This window comes from Leuciscus leuciscus, assembly GCF_965113295.1.
Source record: "Leuciscus leuciscus genome assembly, chromosome: 10".
Lineage (NCBI taxonomy): Eukaryota > Metazoa > Chordata > Actinopteri > Cypriniformes > Leuciscidae > Leuciscus > Leuciscus leuciscus.
Window position 1 is genome coordinate 33,264,915 of NC_138734.1, and position 12,644 is coordinate 33,277,558.

The following is a 12,644-nucleotide window of genomic DNA, read 5'->3' on the forward strand; positions in this document are numbered from 1 at the left end:
GTGGGTGCCAGAAGGATCATGGGAAATGTAGTGCAGTGGTGACAGGACTAGTGACTGAGGATTGTGACAGGTATTCATGGATTTCATCCGGTCCCTTTCCACAGGTGTATTAATCAAGCACAATGCAGTCTGCATTCATAATCTAGGTGCTTGATTTTATACACCTGTGGAAAGGGACCTGATGAAACCCATGAATAGGAGACAACAACCTACGACACAACTGGATCACATATGATGAAAAAAGTAACTAACTATTTTAGACAGGCTTCAGATTCAGAAACAAATGACTTGAGTCAGTTTTGTAATGGATAATTCTGAGTAGCCAAATCAGTCAGATGAATCCGTCAGAACAACTGGTTCCATGCCAATGCATCATTAGCCTCATAAATACAGCCATCTCTGTAATTTGACAAGGACAGTAAAAGATTAACTAAAATAGATCATAGGTCTATTTAGCTCTTTAACTTTTAAAGTTTGAAAAGTGTTTGCTGGGTCTCAAGATTGATTACACCTCTCTTGGTGGGTCCTATGAAAGCCCTTGTCCTAGCTATGAAGTGAAGTTACAGAATCATAAGCCCTATTCGCACGGGATAAGTATTACCTGGTGACCTCTAGTAATTTGTAATAATCGCGGAGATTGTCTGTGATCTTAATCCCGTGCGAATCGGCCATGTCTGTAATTTGTAAAGTAAAAATTCCCCCGCAAATGACCTACCATATTTCGCCGAACACCGAGGTCCTGTGATAATATTAGTCCCGTGCGAATCGGCATCTCTGTGATTTGGGAGTCATTTATAATTTTGTCAATGTTTTTTTTTTTTTCTGTCCGCTTTTTTATCCATCTTTCGCGAAGAATGGAGATTGCGTTGGAGTGTTTTGATCGTATTTGGGTGGAGGGTCATGGCTAGCCTACACTAGGGCTGCACGATATTGGAAAAAAAAAACATTGCAATATTTAGAACATATTTCTGTAAGAATTTGGTGAACGTTCTACGCAATACAACGTGGCGGCGCTCTTAATATATATATTTGTTTGTTCATTAGGCTATAATTCCTAAAAATAAGTAAATGAAATCTCTCTCTCTCTCTCTCTCTCTCTCTCTCTCTCTCTCTGGTGCTGATGCAGTGACGCGTTCATGTAAACGGCACCTAAAAGCTGTCACTAAGAACCAGCAAAAGTAATGATTCTGAATATGTAAACTATTGCAATGAAACATTTTAATTGTTTATTAATAAACAAGTGTTTTCTGTGTCGGCTGCAAAGATGACGATAGGCTACTGACTCACGATCTTCGCAGTATCTAGACTAGTGAACGCGCTGGAGAGAAATGCACATTTAATTTTATTTTGTTTTGAATGGTTTTGTTTAAAAGTAGAGATTTCTGTAGATAATAAATATATATATATATATATATATATATATATATATATATATATATATATATATATATATATTTTTTTTTTTTTTATTTTTATTTTTTTTTTTTTTACGTGTGTGAGGAGAGTAGGCTATTATACGCTGAGTTTCGGTTCATGGATGATAGCGCTGTTCAGTTGAGGCGCTGGCGCCCTCCGTGTCTTGAATGGCTACTTACTTATTAAATCCAGGAAATTGGATAATAAAACACTGATTAAAATTAAGATACAATTACTACAAAACGAAATTCGTTTTAAAGAAAGGCTTTGTGCTTTCTGTTTTAGGTATCTGTGAAAGTTTTAAAGCAGTCTTTTAGTGCTGCGTTCAGAGCGGTCGCGTCCGTTATGAAGAACGGTCACGTTTTCCTCATAAATGCGAACACGAAAAATAAAAGACAAAATACTTTTAAAAAAAGACAACCATCCACAACTTTATAACACTACAGTTAAAGTACCTCTTTTTGTAGCCGAAATAGTCCCAAATAAGCGGATCGTAGCTATAGGATTTTGCCAGTGAATGTTGGCTGTGAGGGGTGAGCAGCGGGTCATTGTTCCATGTTCCTTACAGACATGTATAGCAGCATGCGGTAAGGAACATTCTTCTGTTTATGTTATATCATACAGACCTATAATAACGACAAGATATTTCCAAGCAATAGCCAGTTGACATCATATCCGGGAGATATGTCAGTAATTTCGAGTAAAATCACAGGCTTCGTTTATCCCGTGCGAATGCGCCACACGAAATTCAGATGTGGGTGGGTAATTTCTAAATCACAAGAGGTCCCCAGATAATACTAATCCAGTGCGAATAGGGCTATAGTCTTCCTGATCTAAGAGTTTCAGAAAATAATTTGATCAAAGGCCAACTCTTTTTTTCAAAATATCAGTTTCCTTGTTGTCTCATGAATGTTTTACTCGTAGCGTATTAATGGAAACCCTAGATCATGAAGGGATTTCTCCTTAAATTTTGAATTTCCTTCTTCCTTGTACACTGATCAGCCACAACATTAGAGCCACATGCGTATATCAGGACCTCATCAGACTGCCAAAACAGCTCTGATGCATCGAGGCATGGACTTCACATGTCCTCCACATGTCCTCCACAAGTCCTCCACAAGTCCTCTGAATGTTTTATGTGATATCTGGCACAAAAACAATAGCAGCAGATCCTCTAAGTTCTGCAAGATGTGAGGAGGGGTCTCTATGGATCAGATTTGTTGCTATTGTTTTTTTGGGGGATATTTTGGGGATATTTAATTTAATTTTATCAATCAATAAATTCCTCTTGAAACAAACTTTGTTGTATTATTTTAATTTAATACTGTGTAGCTGCTTTGATACAATCTGTATTGTGAAAAGCGCTATACAAATATACTTGACTTGACTTGACTTGATTTGTCCAAATGTCTGTTCCCCTGGTAAACTATGCACATGCACCTGGGCATCCACCTGATCTTAAAAAATGTGATTCATCAGACCAAACAACCTTCTTCCATTGCTCCACTGCCCATTTATGATGCTCAGGGTCAACAGCATTACAGTTGGCCCCCACCCCACAATAAAAATTTCACTAGGCAGTTAATCAGTACATTTCAAATTGTGCTCATGCTTGCATAATTTTAGAAACATTTCTTCCTTGTTTTTCTAGATGAAAATCCCTTGATAACCCCTACTACTCTCTGTATGAACGTAACAGGATCTATCAACTATAACCATAGTGACATTGACTAAACTAAATACAATTTTAAAGTCTTATCACATTTGAAAAAGTCGAGGCGAATGTTCATTAGTCAAATTAACCGACAACAGCTTTGATACCTGAGTGAGAGCAAAGCATTTGAGTCGCGCCAAAGACTTTATATAAGAGACTTTGGTCGCACATACATAACACTCACAGAGGCAGTTCAGTGGAAGACAGTGACCATATCTAAAGTTCACCAGTTGTCCTTCCTTGCACCACTTTTGCTAGGTACTAACCAATGCGTCCCGGGAATACCCCACAAGACTTGCCATTTTGGAGATGATCTGACCCAGTCATCTTTGTCCCTGGTCAAAATCACTCAGATCTTTTCGCTCGCCCATTTTTCCTGCTTCCAACACATGAAATTCAAAAACTGACTGTTCACTTGTGGCCGAATATATCCCACACCTTGTCAGATGCCATTGTAATGATATAATCAATGTTATTCACTTTACCTTTCAGAGGTTTTAATGTTTCTGATCAGTTTATATCTTGCATATCGACAGTTACATTAATGTTCTTTGCATATGCTCATTTGGTCTTTGTGTGCTGTAAGTCAACTAGTTATTTCGCACGGACTCCATTTCCTTATGCATATTGTGTGCATGAGAATGCCATTAGTTGGAAGCAGAGAATTATCTAGAATGTCGCTGTATAGTGTGGCATTACAATATTTCTTCCCTGTAATTGTGTGTCATAGTATAATCTGTAATTAAAAGGAATTTACCACATTTGTTTGACCATGTAGTTGTAAATCCGGTAAGTCGCTTAAAATATTTGAGAAACTCTTTTCATCATTAAAGGGAGTGGGAAATTAAACTGAACATGCACAGGTAGATGATTTATATGTAAAGATCACAGTCACAGCATAGAAACTCCCTCCCACCTGGTTATAAGGCTCTGGTCTGTTTTACATATGGTCAATCAAAGGTTTTTGCTGCCTTGCAAACATCACTATGGAAAAGCAGCAGAGACATGAATTCAGGTAATAATTTTTTGTTTTTCATTTATCAAACTTACATTAAATAATTAAAATTAAGATCTCCACAAACATTTAATTATGCAGCTAAATGCTTATTTTCGAATAAAAATTTTTTAATATTCCACTTTCTCTCAAATTGATTTCTTTATAAAGAACAATTCTTTACCTATTCCTGGCATATATTCCTTCAATCTCTCTAGCATGATCAATACCAAAACATTTTGTACATCTTTTAAATTTCTCGTTCAAGTGAACTTTAAAATTTCCATTAATCTATTCCCTTTTTTTTCCCAAACAGGCGATCTTGGGATGCATGCAGAGAAGTGCCGATAATTCAAGATGAGCAGATGCCAAAGAAACGAGTGCGGTGTTTGAAATGGTTCTCGTGTGCCATTGTTGGCGTACTTGTCTTTGCCCTTGCGCTGCTCAGTAAAGTGAGCTGCTTTTATAATCATTGGCTAATCATTTTTGGATTATAGGATAACAATTAACTTGTCTATTGAATATACACAAAAGGCTCGGTTTGACTGAAACACATTTTTTTTCTTTACAGACATCATTTTTGCTTTTGATAACATTTGGGAACAATAAAACTGAGATTATATGTTCAGAAAAGAAGCCGGCTGCCCTACTTGGCATTGGCTTTGTTCTGGTTGGGCCGAGTGTTCTCCTTTTGCTAAAAAGCACATGGAAGTTCATTTTCAAGAGTGCAGCCATGCCCTCTAAAAAAACTGTTTTTTGGGTAAGCAAACAAAAGTTTTTTTTAAACAGATGTATAGTAGCAGAGAAATGGATTGTTATGGCAGTAACCTTTCTGACTTTGATTTGATCTTTGCTCTAGGTCCTGTTTGTTGAGTTCCTGGTAGCATTGGGAGCTGCAGTTCTAACAGTAGTAGCCATGCCACACTTTGACATTGTCACTAATGTGATGATCCTAAACAGTGTAAGCATCCTGTCAGCAGTGTTCCAGGTAGTCGCTGAGTGCCTCGCCAAAGAGAGGAAGCGGCTTATAATGCTCCCCGTAAGCTCCATTTCCTTAATCGTCCTGGGCTATGTGCTTTTTGCAGTCAGTTATCTGGAAATCAAAGATTCCCCTCAGATGGGAATATCAATTGGCCTTGCCATTGTGGGGACCATCTGTGTTTCTGTGAACTGGTGGGAAAACTACAGCACGCTCTTCTCCATCTCATTTCTAGAGGACATTTCCAAAGACATCGCTCAGTCCCGTAATGTGGTGTGCATCATCTCCAGTTTGATGAGAATCCTGATTACTTCAGCTGTAGTTGTAGCTTATGTACCTCTGTCTGGTCAGAACTGGAAATCGGTCGAATCCGTCTTCGACGGATCAACAGTCATTATTTCATTGGTGGCGCTCCAGATTGTATCCTCTGCGCTGTGCCGCTGGTTTGTAGTTGTGGCTTGCAAGATGCACTCCCTGCACCACAGCTTCGCTTTGCCCATGTACATGGCCTCGATTGCAGTTTTGGCAGTGTTTTTGATTCCACTTGCATTTAAACTCCCAGAGCCTAATCAAACTTCTACTTGTTTTGAGAACGTTCAGTCGAAATCCAGTGATACATTGTTGCGGTTGATGTTGACTGATGCTACAAATACTCTACAAGCCAGGAACATTGTGAAAGAAATGAGTACAGGAGGACTGGCGTGTTTGATCTGTTCTGCTCTGAGCTGGTGGTTGGGACTCATGCTCAGTACATTTTACATCTGGTTCCTGAAGCTCCATCGAATAGAAAGAACCCAAGATCTGTTCGTGCGACGCATGTATGAAGGAGCGTTTCTGGAACAGTCCATGTTGCTGAACACCCGTTTTGAAATCAGAAAGAAAATCAAGGAGAAACGGTGGTAAGTGTTTCAACTTTCTAACTCTAAATATGGTTGCATATTGTTCATATCAGTCATTAGAGATTTTTAAATGATCTGTATCGATGTTGAATATTTAATGGTGCATTCTCATTGTTTTTACATTTAGATTATCTGACTCTTACTTCATGTCCATCTATAAAAACACTAATATTTTAATAACACCATTAAATGCAAAGTAATTAAATACCCATTTTCATACTGTAATGTTGTGATGCACTTGTGTCCTTAAAAAAATATTTTACTTTTTAGTGCTTTATTTTTAATATATTTAGACAAATTAGACAAACTTATCTTAATCAAAGCATTTTACACAGTAAATGTGTTCCCATTAAAATTTACAAATGAGATTTTTTTAATGTGAAGACATCAGTGAGATTAAAAGGAGAGTAAATGGAGTTTTGCTAAAGTCTCCAGCTTCTCAAATGTTTCGTCTGACAAAAATACTTTAATTTGACATGTATCCCCTCTGTAGTTTTAAAAGAGTTTCAGCATCTCAGACTGTACACTCGCCAAAATACCAAAGTTTGCAATAAAACTGGAATTGCTTGAGTAAATAAAAAAAAAAAGAATTTTAATATGAACTCAAACACGTCTTATCACATTCTTCCAAATCCAAATGATCACAGCTATGCCATGCACTGTAATTTTGTAGATTTATACTTTTACTGTATGTCAACTAACAATTGATTCACTTGCTTCTAATTTTACAAATGTTAGTAATTAAACTAAATGTATCTGAGAGCGACCTCTGAGGAATTACAATTTTCCTTTGGATTTCTTAATATGTGTTCCTCAGCACAGAAGAAACCATCAGAGTGTTTCTGTGTGCAACGATGTGGCATGAGACCTACGATGAAATGATGAAGATAATCATCTCTATGTTCAGGTAAACATACACTTACTCGTTCAGTCTCAATTGAATTGTACTTGTAATTGAATACTATTTCTTTTACTACCAGGCTCGATAAATACAGGCCCAAGACCGACAAATACAATCCCAAGACCAACAAACAAAGAGACGTCGAGTTTGAATTCCATATTTATTTTGATGACGCTTTCATAGATGTTGATAATGGAAGGGAGCGCCATGCAAATGAATACGCTGAAATTCTTGTGGATGTAATTAAAGAAGTTTACACGTAAGAATCCTCTTTATGTTTATGGTTACTGAGAATTTATGGGAAAAACTAATCTAATAATATACTTCACATGCATTAGCATTTTTAGTGAGGAGGATCCATGTATATTCAAGCAGACGCCACCACTACCATGGCAGAAGATCATAAACACCCCCTATGGAGGTCGTCTGGAATACACCCTTCCTAATGGCAATGTGATAATGGTTCACTTCAAAGACAAGCAACTTATTCGTCACAAAAAAAGATGGTCTCAGGTAAGGGTCATGCAGCTAAACACAGGTGCAGATGTTTTGAGCCCAGAACTTCACTAATCATCTGTGTTTGCAGATAATGTACTTGTATTACATTTTTGGTTGGAGACTTAACAGACAGTACTTCAAAAAGTTTGAGGTAGGAGAAGGACTGGATGACCTTAAGGAGAAACTGAAGGTTAGATGCTTAACTTTAAAGTTCACCACAAGTATTTCTACAGAATAATACAATATCAGCTAGACTCTGAATGTTTTTAATGCTCATTAGAGAGAGAAGGAGAACACGTATATCTTGGCCCTGGATGGGGATACTGATTTCCAGCCATCCGCAGTCATGCTATTAATTGACAGACTGAAACTCTACCCAGAGGTTGGGGCTGCCTGTGGCAGGATTCATCCAACAGGCACAGGTTGGATATATATATATTAAGTATAAACCATTTTTATCAGGTCATTTTATTGTTTTTGATTCATTACTGCAAAATTTTCTAAACATCTAGAATAGAATAGTTTTGGTTCAGTAAGATTATTTATTTATATATATATATATATATATATAAAATTAATACTTTCAGCAAGGGCACATTTAAAGACATTTACAATGTTACAAAATATTTATATTTTAAATAAAAGCTGTTACTTTGAACTATTTATCAAAGAATCCTGAAAAAATGTTTCATGGTTATATTTAATTGTTAAGCAGCACAACTGTTTTCAGCACTGATAATAATAGGAAATGTTTCTTGAGCTGAAAATCTGTGTATTAATGATTTTTGAAGGATCATGTGACACTGAAGACTAGAGTAATGATGCTGAAAATTCAGTTTTGCCATCACAGGAATTACTATTGCAAAATATATACATACATACATACATCTTCTTCCGCTTATCCGGGGCCGGGTCGCGGGGGGCAGCAGTCTAAGCAGAGATGCCCAGACTTCCCTCTCCCTAGACACTTCCTCCAGCTCTTCCGGGTGGATCCCGCGGCGTTCCCAGGCCAGCTGGGAGACATAGTTCCTCCAGCGTGTCCTAGATCTTCCCCGGGGCCTCCTCCCGGTGGGACGTGCCCGGAACACCTTCCCGGGAAGGCGTCCAGGAAGCTTCCGGAACAGATGCCCGAGCCACCTCAGCTGACCCCTCTCGATGTGGAGGAGCAGCGGCTCTACTCTGAGCTCCTCCCGAGTGACTGAGCTTCTCACCCTATCTCTAAGGGATCGCCCATCCACCCCATAATTCTCATCCCAGTCGCTTCACACTCGGCTGCAAACCACCCCAGTGAATGCTGAAGGTCCTGGTCTGATGGGGCCAACACGACAACATCATCCGCAAAAAGCAGAGACGAAATCGTGTGGTCCCCAAACCTGACACCCTCCGGCCCCTGGCTGCGCCTAGAAATTCTGTCCATAAAAATTATGAACAGAACCGGTGACAAAGGGCAGCCCTGCCAGAGTCCAACATGCACCGGGAAACAGTCTGACTTATTGCCGGCAATGCAAACCAAGCTCCTGCTCCAGTCATACAGGGCCCCTGAGCAAAAGGCCCCTGACCCCATACTCCCAGAGCACCCTCCACAGGATGCCGCAAGGGACACGGTCGAATGCCTTCTCCAAATCCACAAAGCACATGTGGACTGGTTGGGCAAACTCCCATGAACATTCCAGCACCCTGGAGAGGGTATAGAGCTGGTCCAGTGTTCCACGACCGGGACGGAAACCGCACTGTTCCTCCTGAATCCGAGGTTCTACTATCGGCCGTATTCTCCTCTCCAGTACCCTGGCATAGACTTTCCCGGGGAGGCTGATAAGTGTGATCCCCCTGTAGTTGGAACACACCCTCCGGTCCCCCTTCTTAAAAAGAGGGACAACCACCCCGGTCTGCCAGCCCAAAGGTACTGTCCCCGACTGCCACGCGATGCTGCAGAGGCATGTCAGCCAAGACAGCCCCACAACATCCAGAGACTTGAGGTACTCAGGGTGGATCTCATCCACCGCCGGTGCCTTGCCACCGAGGAGCTTCTTAACTACCTCGGAGACTTCAGCTTGGGTGATGGACGAGTCCACCTCCGAGCCCCCAGCCTCTGCTTCCTCAATGGAAGACGTGTCGGTGGGATTGAGGAGATCCTCTAAGTATTCCTTCCACCGGCCGACGACATCCCCAGTTGAGGTCAACAGCTGCCCATCTCCACTGTAAACAGTGTTGGTAGGGCACTGTTTCCCCCTCCTGAGGCGCCGGACGGTTTGCCAGAATCTCTTCGAGGCCAACCGATAGTCATTCTCCATGGCCTCACCGAACTTTTCCCAAGCCCGATTTTTTGCCTCCACAACCCCCCGGGCTGCAGTCCGCTTGGCCTGCCGGTACCCGTCAAGTCCCACAAGCCAGCCAGGACTCCTTCTTCAGCTTGACGGCATCCCTTACTTCCGGTGTCCACCACCGGGTTCGGGGATTGCCGCCTCGACAGGCACCGGAGACCTTACGGCCACAGCTCTGAGTGGCCGCGTCGACAATGGAGGTGGAGAACATGGTCCACTCAGACTCAATATCTCCAGACTCCCTCGGGATTCGGTCGAAGCTCCGCCGGAGGTGGAAGTTGAAGCTCTCTCTGACAGGGGACTCCGCCAAACGTTCCCAACAGACCCTCACAGTACGTTTGGGCCTGCCGAGTCTGTCCAGCCTCCTCCCCGGCAATCGGATCCAACTCACCATCAGGTGGTGATCGGTTGACAGGTTGATCGCCCCTCTCTTCACCCGAGTGTCCAAGACATACAGCCGGAGGCCAGATGAAACGAGCACAAAGTCGATCATCGACCTCCGGCCTAGGGCGTCCTGCTGCCACGTGCACTGATGGACGCCCTTATGTTCGTTATGGACAAGCTGTAACTAGCACAGAACTCCAATAACAGTATATAATACTGTTAATAACAATAACAATATTAAATATATTAATAAAATAAATATTTATTTTAAATTGTAATTTTATTTCACATCAACTTTAAGGAGTACACTACTATGGACTATATGAAGCTAATAGGCATTGACTAAAAGCCATACAACTCTAATATGACTGTTTTTACTGTATTTTTTATCAAATAAATGCAACCTTGGTGAGCATAAGAGACTTCTTTCAAAAACATTTTTAAAATCTTCCTGGAATCCAAACTTTTAAAAAACTTTTCTAGAATGGTTTTCAAAGTGTGAGGCAGAGGAAGTGTGAAGAATAATTAACCAGATAAAACTAATAATAATAAAATAAATTAGAAAAAGCATTCAAAGAGAATCAATCAAAATAAATAAATTACATTTTTTAAATAAAATAAAATCAAGATAACAACCAAATATGTCTGAGCTGTATGTGTTGTCTGTAGGGATAAAGCCAGTTATGATACCTATTGTAACATTGGGGTTGAATGATAGGAGGAAGCAGGATCTACATGCAGCAAACTTTATTAAATAAATCCAAAACTAGACAAACTTAGACTCGGGACACAGGACCCAAACAGCCAACATACAATAACAAGAACTCACAAAGACTGAGACTAGACACAGGGCTTAAATACATGGGCAAACAATCTAAACAAGATAACAAGGGGGCGTGGTTAATCAGAAACACCTGGGGAGACTAATCAACATAATGGGGAACTGCTAAACACGGGACAAGACAGAGGAACACAGACATGAATCATTACACCTATACTCATAGGTGCTATTTTCCACCAAATTCATCTGTCATTTGGTAGAAACTAGTCGCAAATATAGACATGCACTCATCTTTGAAAACTATGGAAACATCTACATTAAATATGGTACGATGTCTATGTTTAACTATTTCGCCGCTTGATGACCATTGTAAAATCTGAGATCCACTCATCTATTCTAAAGAAAACTGCACTTGCAACTACTTATGTATAGAAAAATTATAAAGGTGATAAACTGACTAATAAGATATTATGCTTAAAGGGCCCATGGTGTGGTATCAGAAGTTTGAATATGCAGTAGGCCACTGGCTGCAAAAGACTGCAGAGCACGTGTTCGGCTGTGTACTGTGCAGCCCTGGATGTTTCAGTCTTTTCAGAGGAGCCGCACTCATGGATGACAACGTCATGAAGAGGTATACAACTAAAGCAAGTGAAGCCAGCCACTACGTCCAGTATGATCAAGGTAATGTCTACATGAAGCTAACCACATGACAAATAATATAAATTCAGCCTAGACTAAACAAATTCACCCTCTTTTCCGTGTAACGTCAGGTGAGGACCGCTGGTTATGCACTCTGCTTCTGCAGCAGGGGTGGAGGGTTGAGTATAATGCAGCATCTGATGCCTACACTAATGCGCCTCAGGATTTTAAAGAGTTCTACAACCAGCGCAGACGCTGGGGACCTTCTACCATGGCCAACACCATCGACCTCTTGGGCTCAGGAGGACTGACCTCTGAGAGGAACAGCTCTATCTCAAAACTTTACATCTTGTACCAGATTATCAGTATGGCAGCTTCCATCTTGGGCCCTGCAACTATCTGTCTCATGATATCAGGTAAGGTTTTGCTTTCATAGAAAAATTGACTGTCATTTATTTGCATTAGATTCAGTGTGCTGTTTTATAGCAGAAAAAAAGGGCTAATTAAAGTGCTTTCTTTATCTTGCAGGAAGCTTTGTGTTCATTTTGGGAATCGGTGAAAATATTGCTCTTGCTATGGCCATAGTGCCCCCTACTGTCTATCTCATCTTGTGCTTCAAACTGACATCTGACATGCAGATTAAAATTGCAGCAATTATGAGTGTGTTCTACGCATTTCTCATGGCGGGAACAATTCTCTGCATCATAGGTAACGGCTGTGTCTTTTTTCATGCGTAAAAAACGATTCAGAACATCAATATTTTTAGACTGCACATACTTTATTTCCTCATTTCTACTCTCATAGGGGATTTAGTGAGGCAAAAAACTTTTCTGACCCCCAGTGGTCTGTTCCTCATCGGCATGGTGGTGTTGTACATCATTACGGCAGCTTTACACCCTCAGGAGTTCTCACTGGTCATCTATGGGTTGTTATACTTCCTCTGCATTCCCAGCGGGTATTTACTCTTGGCCATTTACTCTATAGTCAACATGAACAATGTCACGTGGGGCACTCGTGAAACCGGCGGCCAGGCTAAGACTACAGCAGTCGATACCATCAAGAAGAAGGTCATGAATGCCACATGTTGCAAATGTCCATGTTTGGAATCTGAAGAAGAT

The 12,644-nt window shown here is 40.6% G+C and overlaps 1 protein-coding gene across 1 annotated transcript in view; it reads left to right on the forward strand.

The window, feature by feature from the left end:
• The first annotated feature begins 3,992 nt into the window (after positions 1-3,992).
• The window catches only part of LOC309507620 (chitin synthase chs-2-like), an 8,997-nt gene continuing 345 nt past the window's right edge, over positions 3,993-12,644 (forward strand). Inside the window, exons 1-13 of the mRNA XM_082181925.1 lie at positions 3,993-4,145; positions 4,441-4,576; positions 4,696-4,884; positions 4,984-6,002; positions 6,820-6,909; positions 6,983-7,162; positions 7,242-7,416; positions 7,490-7,591; positions 7,682-7,823; positions 11,368-11,568; positions 11,658-11,942; positions 12,055-12,234; positions 12,331-12,644. The exon at positions 12,331-12,644 is cut by the window's right edge and continues 74 nt beyond it. Coding sequence (XP_082038051.1) covers positions 4,117-4,145; positions 4,441-4,576; positions 4,696-4,884; positions 4,984-6,002; positions 6,820-6,909; positions 6,983-7,162; positions 7,242-7,416; positions 7,490-7,591; positions 7,682-7,823; positions 11,368-11,568; positions 11,658-11,942; positions 12,055-12,234; positions 12,331-12,644 — 3,042 coding nt within the window. The 5' untranslated portion in view covers positions 3,993-4,116. The remainder of the gene's footprint in view (positions 4,146-4,440; positions 4,577-4,695; positions 4,885-4,983; positions 6,003-6,819; positions 6,910-6,982; positions 7,163-7,241; positions 7,417-7,489; positions 7,592-7,681; positions 7,824-11,367; positions 11,569-11,657; positions 11,943-12,054; positions 12,235-12,330) is intronic.